General features: G+C 41.6%; 1 protein-coding gene across 1 annotated transcript in view; it reads right to left on the bottom strand.

Annotated features, from left to right (window-relative positions):
* Positions 1-19,135, bottom strand: part of LOC105909165 (glucocorticoid receptor) — a 50,791-nt gene that overhangs the window by 29,648 nt on the left and 2,008 nt on the right. The window contains exon 2 of the mRNA XM_012837766.3: positions 17,136-18,314. Coding sequence (XP_012693220.1) covers positions 17,136-18,301 — 1,166 coding nt within the window. The 5' untranslated portion in view covers positions 18,302-18,314. The remainder of the gene's footprint in view (positions 1-17,135; positions 18,315-19,135) is intronic.

The following is a 19,135-nucleotide window of genomic DNA, read 5'->3' as shown; positions in this document are numbered from 1 at the left end:
AAAACTTAAGAGCATGGGAGAATCGTGCCCATAGGAAACAGCTTGGTTTGTTCCCTGTGGGAACAACCGGTATGTTTTTCGATTCTTCACCTGTTCACACTCCATCAGAAGTCACTATCTAGAAAAAATTTAAATGGCAAAAACCTACATAATCTTGGCTTAAAAATGTAAACTAAATATCTTACAATCACCTGGCTACCATGTCTTAAGTGTGCTGAAAGTGACATTATCAGTTGCTGCTAATTTCTTTCAGACTAAACCTACTGCTGGTTACTGGCATCTGAAGAGGTTGTCCTTCATTTAGCATATCCTTCCCCCATGCAGGAAGTGATCTGTAGGTTATAGACCTGGATAATCACCGGAACAGGCTGCAATGACTGACGCATTCTCAAATTGGTTTGCATTAGAAAAAGCTGCATCATCCAAGGCGAACATACACACACGCACACACACACACACACAAACACACACACGAACATGCGTGCATGCACGTGTACACACACACACACTTACAAGAACATACACACATCCACAGAACCCTGAATGGCTCTCCATGGCAACCAGCTCGGGGAGAGATCTGCATTAAAATCAATAAACCTTGCCACCACTGGCCCCTGCACTCAGCTGGAGCAGGCGCATCGCTCGCTGGAGATCATGGGTCTGGGTTTAAATGAGACGCTTTTGATGCTGATGTCACGTTGGACATTTCCTGCCTTCCTAAATCAACAGGCTGAGAGAAATGAATCGATAAGAACAATTTACTCCTCGCCCAACTACAAACACACCGCCTGATTAAGTTGAAAACCCATTTGCCACACCACACACACACACACACACACACACACAGTCTTACTAATGTTCATAACCCCATTGAGCAGTATTGGCTCATGGTCACTATTTGCCAACTAACAGCCTCATCTCTCCATGGCTAAAAAAGGACCCCTTTTTAATGATGTTTTCTTCTGCACAGAAAACATTTTATTTGCAACATTTCCTCTAAAGACAGGACTAATTTCATGTTTTTCAAAGCCCATTCATTTCAGCAAGAGCAAAAACATAAAGTGGAGTAGTGTGTAATTAGCGCAGCCGTGCTCCCTGGTCCATGCTGAAGCAGAGGGCATCGCTGAAGAGACTCCAGCTGAGAACCAGAACAGAAACAGTCACTGATTTTTTTAATTCCCAACTTGGAAGACAAGTCCAGCTCTGAGCTGGGGCCAAATCCTGTGAGAGAATAGAGAGAAGTGGAGGATAAAAAATGCGGGGAAAAAACAGATCCTGTTCCAAATAAAGGCCGGACTGACTTGTGAGGGTGTGTCTGTGTGTGTGAAACAGAGAGAAGAACAATGTGTGTGTATGTGCATGTTTGCATGTGTGAATGAGGGGATAAAAGAGAGAAAGGGCTGGTGAAAGGAAAAAAGAAACATGATGATATGTTTGGAAATTATCTCACATGAAATAATGCTTCAGGATTCACAATTGATTCTTTTTATAACAGACAAATAGCCTAAGCATGCTGCTGTTGACAATCGCACACACATCAGCAGCACTAATCACACTTCCAACGGACATGCAGCCCAAGCTTTGCTAATCCCATTATTTTAATCACTGTCTCTACACAGTACGTGTTTGATTTATTTTTCAGGGCTTTGCACTTTTGTCTGTGTATATAATTTTCCATTCGTTGATGTCAGGATGACGTGTTGACATTGGGTGATGTCTTCATCTGGTTAGGACTCAAATAAGGTTTGGTTTGTGGTTAGTGTCACATTTAAACCAAAGTAATGAGTCTAACCACATCCAGGGGCCAAGTGTTTGCCTTGTCATTTACAAATACTATCCCACGAAATGTATATGCAAAACACTGCATTGCGTACCTGGCAAGTGTCTCTGAATTATTACTGTTGCGGTTATTCCCTACACAGAGCAATATGTCAATAACTTCTATTAACTACTTTTTAGCCTGAAAAATACACAACAACCACTGTGACATTCACATTGGTATTGAAGGCTAAAGGTTATTTTGATATATAAGCCACTGTTTAAATCCCACTATACTGGGGCTAAAAACACTGCAAACACTCAGAATAGCACTGGCTAGCAGGTGTGTGCCACGGACTTAACCATTTCTGCAAGCTTGAACATTTCAAGTAGCTATGAAAACATTCTGGCCTAAGTATGCTCCTTATCAACATCTGGGATAAGGTCACTTTGGGAAAACAGGAGCCCAAACCTCCATCCCCCTGAAGCCTTGGTAAACAGAGCCTGCTGGCTGGTGGGGATGAGGGGAACTTAAGGAAGCACTATTCTGAGACCTTGGGGTGGGGAGGGCTGGGAGGCAGGGAGTGTGGGGTGGGTGAACGGGGAACGTACATAGGCCTGGCAAGGGGGGGGGGGGGTTCTCAGGCTCAGGAGAGGCCACTCTCAAGGGTCTCCCTCTCTCTCTCTCTCTCCCTCTCTCCCTCTCTCCCTCTCTCCCTCTCTCTACTCTTAATTGAAAGTAGCTAGAAACATCTGTGTAAGCACAGCTCCTGAGAAGTGGGCTTTACAACCACCTCGACCTGAGTAACAAGGAAACATTGAAGTCAGACCTAGGCTACGTGACACACAATGCAATTTCACTGTGTGCGTGCATGCATGCATGTGTGTGTGTGTGTGTGTGTGAGTGTTTGTGCGTGCGGGGTGTGTGTACAGCTGAAATAATAATGAGGGAAAAAGGTTAGCACATGATTTTGACTATAAACATGCTAAACTTGCTTTAAGATTTCCCTGGGACACAGATTCAATTTCCAACAACAATAACAGCTTCGCTACGGCAGTTTGTGGAAAAGCAAAGCACCAGCAAATCCACAGATTTGAAAGGGAGAGGGGGAGAGTGGAGACACAGAGAGGGGAGGGCGAGGGAGACTATAAACAAACAGCCCAGAGGAGAGGAGGAATTCTCTAACCTTGAGGGCTGAGGCTGTAACTTTAGTCCAGCTGGCTAGGGGCCCATTTACAGTAGAGCGCTTAGCTCCTCCTTAAGAAGGAAGGGGGTAGGGGGGTAGCAGAGGGGAGGAAAGGCTGGCCTTTCGCAAGCATCTGGAGAAACAGGCCAGCCTAATGAACCTTGCTTTGGAGAGCACGCTCCTAAAGAAGCCTCAGTGGGGAGAGATGGAAATCAGGAGATTAGATTGGCCCTCGCTCTTTCAGCTAACTGTTCCTTTAGTCGCCCAGGCAGACACAGATGATCATCTACCGCTGCTGCGATTTATAAAGAGATAAATGACGGGATCACGGGGGCCAATCCACAGGGGCACCACACACCATCAATCAGACACCGCAGTAGAGGATGGAGCGCCATACGCCAGTTATTTATTACCAAATGACTCAGTCTCTGTCTACAGGCAGTGTAGGGCAGAGAACGAGCCAGAAAAATCGACTCTTTCAGAAAGCAACATTAGTGCCACACGCGAGACCCCGGAGGTATCCCATACCAACAGATTTGCCGGTGCAGTGCTGACTAAACAATAAGTGCCGTAACTTATGGTGACAAGCAGAGACTTTTCTGCTTCTTCTCTGATGTCTTTTGAACAGTTAAAATCCAACTTCATCAGCCTCCTCTTCACCTTCACTGTCATTTATAGCCATTTCTGGCATGTAATAACATCGCCCTTCAATTTCAGTTTCCTCTCAGACATCCCCCCCCCCCCCCCATTTCTGTACGCGGTGTTATATGAGCAGCCCAGTCCAGTCCAGTCCAGCCCAGCCAAGCCCAGTCCAGTCCAGTCCAGCCCAGCCAAGTCCAGTCTAGTCTAGTCCAGCCCAGCCCAGTCCAGTCCAGTCCAGCCCAGCCCAGCCCAGCCCAGCCCAGTCCAGTCCAGTCCAGTCCAGTCCAGTCCAGTCCAGAGGAGGCAGCAGGCTTTTTACAGCAAAGTGGCTGCTGCAGCGTATGGCTGAGTTATAGCTGTTTGCTCTCTACTAGTGCTCGGCCGAGACAGGTCCCGGGGAGTGAGGGAGAGAGCCTTGCCTGCAGAAGGAAGGGCTGCTCAAAGGCCAACATCACATAACACACGTGTCACCTGGCGCTTTTAGACCCTCATTACATGGGCCAGGTCAGCGAAAACTCCATTTTCAGCACTTGGCCACTTTGATATTTATGAGGCACCTTTTCACCGACAGGACTATTACTATGCCTGCTTGACTGCACTTGAGGCCAGAAAAAAACTTTGCGAGTTTGTCAAATTCATTTTTATGTGACCACTAATGCTTATTATAGGCAGGAAACTGATTTATAGCATTTTTTTGTGTAGGCTATATTTTCTCCAATAATCCTTGGACAGGAGTCTTCACAACTGCATACAGGTGATCCTGTGTTCATTTGATAAAACATGACTGCATCAATAAGCCACAGTAAGTGATAGTTCTTGAGAGTTTTTTCTTGAGTTTCATGAACTTACCCATTTAAGGTTGCAGTATGACTCAACCAGTAATGTGTCAAAACCTTCCTCGATCAATATCATTTACTGGCTCCCTCTCACTAAACACAACTACATCACCTTCAAACAATGGCCTATCCAAGTCATTTCTCTGAGTCAGGTGCATTCACTCTCAGTCCCACACTGTCTGCCTCAAACATTTTGGTTGGCCCACCACATCTCCTCAGATCTATAACTGCTTGTGTCCAAAGATTTGATCTCAAGAAAACAAGCCAAAAAGGCTGGTTTCCTTGGCTCATAACCCCTGTCAAACTCCCCCCCCCCCCCCTCCCCTCCCCTCTCTCTCTCTCTCTCTCTCTCTCTCTCTCACACACACACAGAGGACAAAGCCCTTGGACAGATACGTGGCTCACTAAACAAACAACCTGCTCCGAAGCTGTGCGGGGAGGGGGAATATTATGTAAGCCGTTGTATGGCAGCTGAGTCAAAGTGCAGTAAACGTGACATGCAGCGCCATGGCAAATTGTCCATGACTAACAAATGAGGGTGAGCAGATCAACTAGATCAAACTGTAGGCTGGGGAAGACATTCTACTGCCAATATTCAAGAGTTCTCCAAACAAGGCATTTCTACTGTGTCCTGTAGCAAGTGAAGGGACTGGAAGAAAGGAGTGTGTCTATGCTGAATACCCCTTTATGATAAAAAGCATCCATTCTGGTGTTCACGCTACACACTGACGATGGCTTAGGCCGAAACGCGTCTGTGGATAAACTGGTCAAAATAAATAAGCAATGAGACAAGCTTGAGAGTGCGTTTTTTTCTACTTTAAGTCTGTGCTGAATATGACAGTGTATCGGTTACTGTCCTAGTTGCGATACTGGCTACTCCATAGAGGGAAAGCAGCTTCAGCCTTCCAGGCACTCCCACACCTGAGGGCGTAGCCTATGCCTTTAGCTGAACTCTTCATCTCCCCCAACACAAGGGTGAGAAAAAGGTGGTATGGTAATCTATACACACATACACATTCACTGTACACAATCACTCTTTCATCCTTGTTTGGGTGAAATCTTCCCTGTAAAAGGACTTGTAAAAGTGGTTTTAATTTTTATGACATTATTTACCTCGTGACAAATGTTTCCCACCTCTGTATTATATATCCTCATCTTCACTCCTTGTCTCTCTCTACAGTAGCATGTTGTACTCTTTTGGGATCTGTCGCACAAAATACACAGAATAAAGTTCTCGCCAGACCAGCAATCCATCAACTCCTTTGCTAAATCCTTCTTGCTGCAACCGCAACTAACTAAGGCTAAAATAGCGTTCTCTTATAATACAGTATAAGTTGGCGTGTCCACCCGTTATGCCATTAATTTATTAAGCTAAAAATATAACACCTACATGTATTTGGTGAAATCTTCAGCCGTTTAAAAACAACAACAACAAAATAACGCTGCAAAGCTGAATTTCAGAAAACCATCGTCAAGGTCATCAAAAGTTGAAAGGATTATTTTCTAATAATATAGCCCTTCGATAAGAGCTGATATAGAAATACATTCTCTTTTTCAATGCCATCTCCAACATAATGATAAATGCAGAATGTCGTCCCTATCATTGTGTTCCATGGAAGGACTTTGCTTTAGGTGAAAGACAACTAGAGGTACCGAATAGCAGTGCGTAATATGTCCGCCGCATAAAGTGAGAGAATGAGCAAGAGTTATGTGAAATAAGAAGATATTTTCAGTTCCAAGAAAAGTGTGTTATCTTGAATGATAATTTTTCCGGTAACAGACAAAAAAGTTTGTCGTATGTCTTATTCCAAGTGACAATTTGGTGTGGAAGGGTGATATATAGGGCTGAACGATTAATTGCATTTGCGATTTAATCGCGATATGATATAACGCGATTTTCTAACCGCAACGTTGGCGATTAAAAACGTGGTATAAGAAAAATAAAAAAAAACATTATTTTTTTTTTCTTAAAATGGTCAATTTTGCACACAGTGTTTAAAAAGTGCATGCCTTGTGTTTATTCTTACAATGACTTTGTTTAAATTACTTAAATGCACAGTGGCAAAGCCACCGATTTGTTGTTCTTGATTCTGTAATGAGCAGTTAAATAAAAATGTAAAATGTGGGAAATAATATTTGACACTAAATGTATCTAATATTGTGTTGGTCATATTTAAATCATTCATTACGATTTGTTGGGAAGAAAATTAGGAAAAAAAATTAAAAATCGCATATTAAATCGCAATCGCAATATTTGAGGAAAAAATCGCAATTAGATTATTTTCCCAAATCGTTCAGCCCTAGTGATATATGAGATATCAGTTATAAATCTAAGAAATCAGTTATAAATCATGTCTCATGAGTTTTCGAAATCAGTCTTAAAAAATATACTAAACTATCAATTTGGAACTTGGATTAATAACTACAACCAAAATTACCATATAAATAGCGAGTAAAGGTTTGAGGTCTTTGGCATTCGGAAGGTACAGGTTGGAGATCTGGTGTGAAGTAGTACCTGTGAGTTACATTCTGTGGTTTTGCAGCGCGTCTAGTGAATATAAGGATAAGAGTGACTTTATAGTGCTTATATGTTTTATGTCCTATGCACCAACCACACCAATTTCCTGTATGTGTAAATATACTTTGGCCAATAAAAATAATTCTGATTCTGATAACAGATATATTGTTGTGCTACATTTGAGTATTTTGTGAAATATGCATGTATATTATATAAAATGTCAGAATGTCAGCAAGAATATGTTTGAATTGGTGGAAAAAAATATGCGAAAGAAACTAGAAAAAAACTTTTGACAAACACTATGCGCTGGCACTGCGGCGGTCATAATATCAAGTAACAAAATGGTGTGTATATATGTGTATGTGTATCTATTGGGGATTTTGCACTTCATGCAGCTATCAGCTCATATCAGGGCTTTATGATTCATGGGCAGACAAGGCTGACTGATAAGGTGTTTACTGCAGGATTAGGCCTTACCTATAAACCTGGTGGACTTCCACTGAGTAAGGTCCAGTTACAGTACACAGGCCTTAAACAAACCTTTCAAAATGGCAGACCTTGAACCTACAGCAATGCTTTAAACAACTGTAATATTACTGGTGTCTGTACCACTGTGAGGCAGGCTGCTGTCGATATGAAATGTACATATTTGATTAACTGTTCCATCTGCCATCAACCGCTATGATGAATATGAAAATGTGACAGTTGATGAAAGAGAAAGACAATTCCGATTTGTCACAGCCTTCACTAGTCATTGTCTGTGAGGATGAAGCTGGGGTGTGACTGGAATTTCAAGGCGACCGAGACAAAACTATAGCATGTTTAAAAACAAAAGCACAAAAGCTGGTAGAGCTGCTGGTTTGGTAACATAGAACTTTGTCAAAAAAGTTATTTCACTCTTCTTCTTAAAAAATTCAACTTGGGACAAAGAAACAGTCAATCCTTAGTTGCCAGAGGAGCCTAGGAAGACACTTGCCTTCCCAACAATGTACTCATTCACAGCGCCCATATTATTGGAAGTACATTCTTAGTAATACTTTCCTCACGAGGGCCAACTAGATAATGCTGGTACTATCCTGACAATAGCACCAATAAAATGTTGGTGATAGGCATCAACTATTCAACAACATCATATCAATGTTGTTGAACAAATGGAAGTGCCACACAAAGTGTGGTGTCTACCATAATGGTCAATATAAGATATCAGTTATAAAACATGTCTCATAAATGTATTTTCGTAATCAGTCTAAAAAAATATACTTAACTATCAATATGGAACTCTGATTAATAACTACAACCAAAAGTACCATATAAATAGCTAGTAAAGGTTGAAGGTCTTAGGTATTCAGAAAGTACAGGTTGGCAGCATTCACTGTTACAAAATTAAATACACCAGCATATACAATAAAAAGCATCTATGTACAAAATAAGCGAGTCCAAATGATATCAGGTAATACCGTGAAGTGATTGGACCAGAGGTGCGACTGTTTAAGTACTGGCTTACATTTCATAGTAAGAGTTCTGTTTAAATCACACACTGAACAAATTCATCTGTGCCGTCCAAATTGCACCTACATTATCCATCTTGTTCTCCTTGTCTGAGTGTAAAGCATGGAGAGCAATGTCCGCAGCAACCAAGGCTCTGGGAACAGGAAAGCTCTCTTCTCTGTGAAATGCCTCAAATGGATCATACTAGAAGTGACAGCCTCTTCTCTTTGACACTGCCCAAGCTCATTCGTTTTTTGGTACCATTGTGTTTATGCAGTTATGCGTGTGATGGCTATGACCTCCGTACGAAAAATGACAATACTCCCTGAACAGGAACAAAAGACCAGTATAGGGATAAAAATAGACAGAAGAGTGAAAGAAAATGAATAAGAATAAATGAAAAAAAATCACAATGATGTTCAACTTGTCAAGTATGATAATAGCCCTTCTGTCACACTACTAAATCAAACATTTAAAAAACGTACATAATGAAAGTCAAACACCATTTTATAGCACAAAACAGCGCAAAACATGCTTTTGGTCAGAAAACATGAGCCATGTGTATAAGCTAGGCTTACGCATCATCAGTTCCTCTGCCAAACAGTTGGAGTTTCATAAGAGCACCCACTTGTTCATGCAATGTGCCTCGACTGGTCAGATGTGACCTAGTAACCACAGCAATCATACTGTTAACACCTGTGTGATGTCCTAACTTATATCTTAAACTGTCAAAACACTATGTCAACCATCATGACTACAACAACTCCAATATTATTTACTGACACAAAAAATGGAAGTTACACACTTTTACACATTTCCAGCCAGGGGACCAAGTTAGCCGATATGGTTTGCGTGACTAAAGTTAGAGAGAAAAAGGCAGAACAAGAGAGAAAGTCTGTATTGACTGGCCTAAAAACCTTTCTATTCAGAAAGGCGTTTCTAACTTTTTAAATGTATTTTATTATAGGTTGTTTTAACTATGTTCTTACTATGTACTGTGGCACTCTGAGATGCAGCTGAATGTAGAGTGCGCTATAAATTAAATGAATTATTATTATTATTATTGTGTGGTTGGCTTTATTCCCATAGTGTGATAAAATCACTGCATTGTCTCCCCAGATCAGAGTGTCACCACTTACAAAAATCCCTCTGTGTGGCTGAGAGACACAACACATCCCTCTTGATCAAATAAATAAATTGATTGATTGATTGATTGATTGATCGCTCTTACTCGGAGTGCCAGCACTGCCACTGGCTATACATTACTGCAACACTCCCAGCTCAACTACAAGCGTTAGCCTGCATAAAGACATAACTTTCCCTAAACCACAATGACTAACCCAAAACCACGTCTTGACTAATAGGGCATACTGGTGTGGATTTATATGTGGTGACTGCGCTCTGATACTGTTGACGTTGTTAAGGGAGCCAAACCCGACAAGAATAATAATGTGACCAGATGTCAGGTCATTGCATACATGCATTATTGCCTAATCTCATGGACGCCCACGTGTTTTTGTAATTAACAGTCGGCTGCAAACAAGAAGACAAAGCTCAGCTATGGACCAGGAAGAAGGGTAACTTTAAATTGTGCATTTCATGCTTTTAGCAATTTGTACATTCACTTAATGAAGACCTCTCACAAATTCACTCACTGTCATAATGAACTTGAATTTGCGTGGTCAGACAGAGAGTACCAAAATTTTAATCTGCAACTGAAGCTTTAGGTCAGATATTACTTTTTGCCTCTAACTGGACATCTTACATCACTGAAACAAGGCGTATATGATATTAGGAAGCTTTAGAGTCTTAAGAATATATCTTTTTGTTTTTAAACTGTGAATTTAGTATTGACTATCAAGGGTCAAAACTCTCCAGCTTAACATGTTAAAATCACACAGAGGTCAGGCCAGTCACCTCATAGCCAGCTCTTAGTTATCAAATGATCATATGTCCATAAATAACACTAATAAGAGAGATCACTGATAAGAGACTGTCGTGAACAGAATAGTAATAGTCTACCCTTCTCAAATCCCTCAGTTTTCAACCCAAAAAATATTTAGATTGTGGTATATTTAAGTGACCTCCGAACCTTGAGTGTCCTTTCAAAACAGCGAGAGAAATTAGCACCTGAGCAAGGCCTTAAAAAGACGCACTCGCAGGACGGATTTGGCAGCAGTGAGGTGTTAAAATCAAAAGGTCACCAGCATTATCACACTGCTCAAAGCATTAAGCCACGCTCAAAGGGTCTTTATCACTAAATACCGTACCTGCCCCATTTTAACAGCCAGACCTGGTCTGTACGGCTCAGAGCCAGATGAGTTCTCTGCAGCGAAACCAACCAAAACAAGACAAGGAAGGCAATATATGTAAGTTCACATGCTACCAATAGCCTGTTGCCATGGGAATAGTGGAAATACCCCAACGGGGCTTTTGAGTGTAAGTAAGTGGGTTGGGGGTGGTCAGGTGATGCAGAGAAGGCAAACTGGCTGAAGGGCAGCTATACAGGCACTGTACAGTCATATGACTGAGGGGACACATGGACGCAGATGTGGTTGGTTTTATTGTAATAACATATGTTGTTACGGCTGTAGTGGTTGCGGTTATTGTAAAAGCTACAAAAAAAAAACTGGTAAACAAAACTGGATTTAGTGAAAAGGCAGCCAACATGAGAACGACCTTGGACCTTGATGCTTACTTTACTAAGCAGTATGGTTTCCATGCTATGTCCACACAACAACAGGATATATGCTCGCGCCCATAGATATCCCTGAGGCTGATCACGGACCCTTTAATCATCAGAGAGTTTGGATATGAGTAACGGGAAAGCTACACAAGGCCACAGTGAATATTCACAGCTCTGTACGCCTTTATCAGTATAAATACCAAAGGTTACTGGACTGGGCATTACTATCTGATTTCTCTCAAAAACAGAACTACCAAACCTCCGGCAAGTTGGCACAGACACACACACTATGTGACTTATGTAGGTCAGAAGCATTATTTAGCCACGTCACAGTGCCATAGGTAAGACTAAAAACTGTGAGGACACATAAGACAACCCTAAGGTGAAAGTCCAAGTTGTAAGTGATTAAAATGGCCTACATCTGTTGGACAAACAATCACAAAGATGGAGAAGTTAAGAGCATAAAGTGCATTAATGTTTTCCATGTACATTGGAAAGATACAAAGATTGGTCTGTGCATGTGGCTCTATTTTCAGAGTAAAAGTGTGATTATGTCAGCTTGCATGTATGCTGCATCCCCATATTCATGTCTTGAAGCTCTACGTTCTCAGCACTTTCACACCCACTTTAAATTAGCAGCCAGGCCTAAGTGGATTGCATCATCCACAGAGGACATATGTCCTGCCCCTTTAAACAGCCACATAACAACAATCAGATCTGTGGTTAAACACCAATTAACTGGATTTGTGGACGATAATCTGGTCAGGGTGACAGGGGGCCAGAAAGCCTCCAGAGTTGCTGCGATTAGGGCTGAACGATTTGGGAAAATAATCTAATTGCGATTTTCCCCCCCAATATTGCGATTGCGATTTAATATGCGATTTTTTTATTTTATCCTATTTTTTTTCCCAACAAATCGTAATGAATGATTTAAATATGACCAACACAATATTAGATACATTTAGTGTAAAATATTATTTCCCACATTTTACATTTTTATTTAACTGCTCATTACAGAATCAAGAACAACAAATCGGTGGCTTTGCCACTGTGCATTTAAGTAATTTAAACAAAGTCATTGTAAGATCTTAAGAAATGTTTTTTTTTTTAGACCATGTTTTTAATCGCGAACGTTCATATCGCGATTAAATCGCAAATGCAATTAATCGTTCAGCCCTAGCTGCGATGTCCTTCTTTTTACAGTAGCTACACACAATTCATTGGAATAGTCTTCCTACAGATGATGTAATGGGGTATGTTGCACAATGTTACTGTAACCAGATGGATCATTTGCACCTTAGTAGTGACATCTCTAGAAATGTCATCCTCAAGCTGTCGAACTTGAGGCGAAACAACCCAAATCAAGGAGACCTGTAATGATTGCCTGACAGTGTATCCATAACCCCAGCATGAACAGGAGCCCCACAAGGGCCCTGCACATTCCACTCAAGCCAACTTCCCTCTCTCCCCCTCTCCACACACACCAGCAGGCAGCGAGGGAGAGGCACCATGCACCAACATATGTGGGCCACGGGACAAGTGGCCCAACAGACTGGCACAAACGAGATAGGCCTACACCCATTGTGCACGGTTTCACCTTCCAGACCAATATCAGCACATAGGGAGGCAAATCTGCAGGATTCTGCACACCCGGTGCATGAAATTCCATTACCTCTTTTCTGAGATTGGGAAACAAGTTTAAACAACACAAAGAATTCAGGGTGGAGGGGGGCATCGACTGGGTAATGGGAAGAGAGGAGGGTAGAAGACCGCAATGAGAAATGTAGTCGTAGCTGTAGCCTTTTATACACTCTACAACAGGGCACTCTACAACAGTCGCATTTTCACCATTGGGCTAAATATGGGCGAGCTAGTGCATGCAAAGGCCAATTGCATTTCTGTTGTCACTTCCAGTGGTTGATCGGGCCTCCTCTGAGCTTTCTCTGGGCAAACTAGTGCTTGAGGCGGTGCCAAGGTGAAGGTGAAAGGCGTGGTTAACGCAGTCGGGTAAGAGAGGATCTAAATTGGTGCTTGAGGCGGTGCCAAGGTGAAAGACGTGGTTAGCCCAGTCGGGTAAGAGAGGATCAGCGCCAAAACAAGGTCACTTTTCACTACCAAATAACTTGCATGTTACCAAATAACCTGATAGATGATGAAAAAAGGAGAAATTAGGGCACTGCTTAATATTTGGGCCGATCAAAATGTGCAATGGCAGCTTGACAAAGTGGGGGTGAACAACCAACACAATTGTAATACTTCTGATAGGTGTCCGTTCTGACTAGCTGAAAAGCTAAGAAATGTTTAGTTGCACAACTACCAGGGTGCACATCAAATACAACTTAACCAAACACAATCTCAACCCATTTCAATAAAAAAACATAATACAATATTTATATGGATGTTTAACTATCATTAAATTCAGATCGGATGATCATTAAAGTTAATTTATTGCAAGGAACAATTAGCATGTTATGGTGTGCTTTAAACATTTATTTGAACAACTGATGCTGTTACATTAGCTTGCTATGATATAGCTGCAAATTATGCCCATGCTAAGCTGTTAGCTAGTTTATATTATAGCCACGTTTTCAGGCTACTCTGACATGGATTGCTGAATTAACGTGTTTTCCAGTACATCACAATTTTAAGCAGTCTCAAAATGGAGTCTGACGAGTCTGTTAGCATGAGACCTTGCATGTTTTACATGACTTGCAGATGTTTGCATTTTCCGTTAAATACAGTCCGGTGGGAATACATGATACCCACGACTTTATTTTCATATGGAAGACTGAGTGGGAATTAAAAAATGTTATCTATCCCAATGTTGTTTTTCATCTATTCCATCAATGGGTTAAACATGTGAAAGGGGCATCCATAACAACTTAATATTGGAAATTCCATGCATCTGAAAGTTACTTACGGACACACAACGTAAAAAGCTTCCCATTGAACATTCTGTACTTTCTGCACTACGAGAGAACCGTATTGAGCAAGACCGGATTTTACTGGGCATGACGATAGGCTGCTTACCACTCATTCATTGTAACTTCAGCATTCCACTTATATTCAGTAGAATCTAGGCCTGGCCAACGTTAAATCCAGTACTGAGCCTTTTCAAACAGTGTTTCAGGAGGTTTTCTAGGATTAGGTCAAACACCCATGATCCAGGAAAAAAAGAGAGACTGACCCAGTTATGTCTAACCTGGTTCGCACTAAACACACTGTGAAATTATTAACATTCTACACTGAAATTCCTGTGATGGGAAAACCTGTTGCAGACCTCCTACGAAATGGAAACGAGAAAGACATGTAATGTTTTTTCCCCCTTTCTTTTCAATTGATTAGCAGCCAATATCTAATTATCACTCTCTGTAACTTCCTCTAGCGCCTGTGAACACACATACAGTACACACACATACTTAACACACCTATAAAATTAAGTAAAATAGAACATAAAAAAAACTGAAAACAGGATATAGCCTATTGTAAGGGCACAGAGAAAGTCTAATTCTAATTGCATCACACACCAATAATATTTTTTAATAATCGGTGCTTGAACCTACTAAATAACAACAACTTCTTCTACAGCCCACTACAAGTTTTTTTATAAAATCTTTTTTTATCCTTGGTGTTCTATTGAACACATTCAACCGTATAAAGCATACCATTCCCAGCATAATGAAGACTCTAAGATATAACTTTTATAATAATGTACAAAGAATCGTGGTTTTATATATATATATATATATATATATATATATATATAAAAGATCAGTCATGGAGTCCTTACTGATTCCCACCCCTAGCCTATAGGGCCTATCAGACCATATCTTACCCTCTATATGTGAATCACATGATCTTGGCCTAGATTTACAATATGAAGCTTTGTTATGATCATCCAGTATGTTCTGATTTCTTGACAGCCATAAATAATGTAACTGCACAATGTAGTATTGACATTTTTTTAAGTAATGAGGACAAATGTGTTGGCTTCATTTAGGCAGAATATAGTTAAAGTTAAGGTATTTAGGCTAACAGACGCTACTGTTCGAAGCGACTTACAAAACATTAGTGAAATTAAGCAATAAGCAGTCCCGTGCTATAGATACCTGGACCTTAATTATAGTTGACAACTTAACCAATCAATGCACGATGACTATACTGAGTTGACTACTATGGGCTCTACAGATCTGCATTGCTCTGTTGCAATAAAGATCACAGACCAGCCTATAGTATTAATCAGTCTAATGCACAATGCCAAAAATGCACTTCCACACGTTCCATACCACAGTGCATGCTTATCTCTCTCTCTCTCTCTCTCTCTCACACACACACACACACACACACACACACACACACACACACACACACACACACACACAAATCAAATAAATCAATCAACAGTTTAATAGGCTCTAATGGTGTATGTGTGTGTAAACTCACCAGTGATAGAGTTCTGTGAGTGTTTGAATAAGGCCACAAAGGTATAGATATTACAGCACAACAGGTCTGTACACTTGGCTTTAAGGCTGAGGAGGCACCCTCTCTACACACACGTGCATGTAGATTAACAGACACACCCATAGACAAGCATATGCCACTAAATAAAAAAAAGTTTCAACGCTTCAACAGACATTGGGTAGAAAGTTGAATTACTATGTAGACTTACGAACTTGACAACTATGGGCAAATCTATTAGTTTAAACTGGATAGCTTTTATTTATTTTGCCAGGTAAAATGTGAATGACTTACAAGGGCAGACAACTAATTGACAGCCTTTCATATGCTTACCGTATTTTCCGGACTATAAGCCGCTACTTTTTTCCCACGCTTTGAACCTCGCGGCTTAAACAACGATGCGGCTAATTTATGGATTATGATACCTGTGACTGTATACGGTGGCTTTGTGTTTACGGTGGCTTTGTGGAGCTAGGATGCTAGCATGGATGCAGCCGCATGGATGCTTAGCTCCACGCGATTTCTCAGTATCTCTCAATAACTTAACTAATGTCAAAATAACCACAGTCTACCAGCGTAGACAGAACACAACTCAAAACACTTTAGAAAATAAAATAAAAGTTTACAACAATACAAATCCAGTCTTCAAGTTCTTTAGCTCACTGGTTTCAAACTAGCGTCTGTCTTCAATCTAACGTTCTAGCTTCTGATTGACTCTTGCGACTGTGCGCTCTTAAAGCAACAGTGCACTTATCTAACTGCCAAAACTAACTATTGTATTAGTTTTGATATTCATTTTAGCCTGTGTAAAGTTAATTTGTTTCAATGTTGCGGTAGGCACCTGCGGCTTATAGACATGTGCGGCTTATTTATGTTAAAAATAATTATTTTAAAAAAATTCAGTGCGTGAGGCTTATATTCAGGTGCGCTCAATAGTCCGGAAATTACGGTAAATATGAAGTTTGTCTAGTTTGTTACAAACATTGCTCAGCTAAACAACATGAACCAGCCTCTCCATTGCAGTTTAGTGGTTTTGCTACCGATCAACAGTACAATACAGTACCACAGTACAGTATGTCTAATAGCATGATTTCTTCATTCTTGATTTCCTATAAATGAAAATGTAGACCTTAAAATGCTGTGAGCAATGCCCTGCAATATTGGGGTTGCAAGTGAGATAATTGGTTAATGGTCGGTGCTACCAAACCTTTCAGTACAGAGCCTTCGTCTCAGTATGAGTGATAAACCAAATAATAAAAATGTATGCAACATTTGAAAGTTAGCAAGAATGCCCCTAATGCCTATTGTCATATCACAGTCAGAAAAAACCCCACTAAAGAATCCTGAAATACTAATATAGAAAATGTTTATCTCTATCTTTTTCTTTTCATCAGTAATGACATTGCACCGAACTGTGACCCCAGAACAAGACACATGCCTTGAATTTCATGTACCGTCTCACACCTTACATGACATTTAATGACATGACATTTACCTGACCACACTGACTGTTAAATAACTCAGAAGACAGACAAGGCCCTACTTCACCCAGGTGGTCTTACCTGTTGAAGGTCACAGGGTACGTGGGTGTGGTCGGGCCTCCGTCACTGGACCTCTGCATCCCAGAGGGCTCTCCAAACCCATTGCCCCTGCTCCAGATGTCATTCAGGGAGGCAAGCGGTGGGTAGAGGCCAAACACCGGCTTCTGATCCTGTGGCACGCCGGTGGCGTGCTCGTTGTGCATACTCAGCGGGGGCACGCTGGCTCCGAAGCAGTACCCCTGGGCAGGCATGGTGCTCAAGCCTCCGGCGGGGGCCGTGTGAGAGCTGCCCATGTCCAGCCCCGACATCTGGCAGTAGCTGCGGTTCTCGTTCTCCATCTTAATAACTCCAGGCGTGCACAGCTGGATGTAGCCAGCGTCTTTCTCAGTTTTTATGACAGGCATGTTCATGGAGGGTGACTGCATGAGAGGCTGGGGCTGCTGCCCTGGCGGCCGGTGTTGCGGCCGCGTGTCGGCGCCGTTCACACCAGCGCAGCCTCCTCCGTTGCAGCCGACACCTCCGCTGCCATTGCCCACACAGCCTCCACCAACACCCCCATCACCAGACTTCTTTTCTTTCACCAGACTGTCCCCAAGCATTGCATCGTCCACAGCCAAGGAGGAAAGGAAGGCAGCCTCGTCTGCCACGTACAACTCACTGAGTTCGGTCAGTGAGCCCGGCAGGTCCAGGTGACGCAGGATATCCAGTGTGGCTTCACCCAGGTCGGAATCTTTCTCCACCAGCCCCTCTTGTCTGTCTTTATCGATGGCAGGAGAAAGATCCTCTGTCTTGATGTGAAAAGGATCCAATTCTCTGGTATTGGACGTCCCTGAAGTGGACGAGCTGTTTAAATCAGCAAGAGTCTCGTCCAAGAGAGAGAAGCTGTCTCCAATGTTCATGGGACCCAGTGCGTCCTGATGAGATTGCATGGACTGAATCCTTAACAGTTTCCCAATCTCCTTAACATGGGTGCCCTCCACTGCCCTGCGCCCCCTGGGCCCCAGCCCAATAGCAGCACGGTCCCTCTGGAGGTTGCTGCTGTTCAGGCCGTTGGACGAGTCATCCGTGGGGGGCACTTGAACTCTGGCGCTTTTTCCAATATCATTCACAAACCCTACCTCTCCTGCCTGCTCGCTAAAAACAAAGCTGTTATCCCGAGGGTTATGCTTCAGTCCACCTCGATCCATTTTTCAATTCCTCCTGGCAAAGAAAGAGCAATAGCAACACCATGTCCTATTAGATTGCCTCAACAGCTCTGCATCTTGTATTTCTGATAAAATATCTCTTAAATTAACTACTAAGACAATGAAAAAAACACACTGAAATTCAGAAACAGCCTTAAATGATAGATGTGTGGATACTCTATCAAGGTTTTATGACAGTATGTGGTACATACATACGCTAACATACACTATCTTTATCTGCCAATCATCTCCTACTAACAATCATACAGGTATACACAGACATATACACCCAGCTTTAAAGAAAAAACGAAATACAGCTAACCATTAAATTAAGCATTAATTGTCCCATATATAAATATCAGGCATCAAGTAAGCACTAAGGCTCTGAAACAGCAATAGTGGAAACATTATTATATGAATGTCAATGAATGTAGTGTGCCAATACCGTACTCTAACTTCGACTATTTTGACACTTATTCGCACTGACAGCAGCAATCAATACACGATTTTTGAAATCATAGGTAAAAGCCGGGTAAGTAAGAGGGTCCGTGTGGTAAGAACGCTTGAAGTAGCATAAAGATAAACGTTTTATCGGAACTAGGATAGGTCGTTGAAACGTTGAACAAAACTTAGCGCAAGTACCTTTTATGGAAAAGTCATCGGAGGCTAAGATGATAGCAGTAGAGCCTATTTCAGTGTAATGTTAGCCTACCTTAAAACTGTGTTTGAGAAAACTGTGCGAAACAGGATTTAATGTTAAATGGGATAACATTTGTAGATTGTAGATTCATATCAATAAGCAGTCATTTTAAATTACACGGTAGCACAGAGGAAAAT

Source organism: Clupea harengus, chromosome 8 (genome assembly GCF_900700415.2).
Source record: "Clupea harengus chromosome 8, Ch_v2.0.2, whole genome shotgun sequence".
In the NCBI taxonomy this organism is placed as follows: Eukaryota; Metazoa; Chordata; class Actinopteri; order Clupeiformes; family Clupeidae; genus Clupea; species Clupea harengus.
The sequence above is the reverse complement of the archived record's forward strand: the minus strand, read 5'-3'. Positions and strand labels throughout refer to the sequence as shown.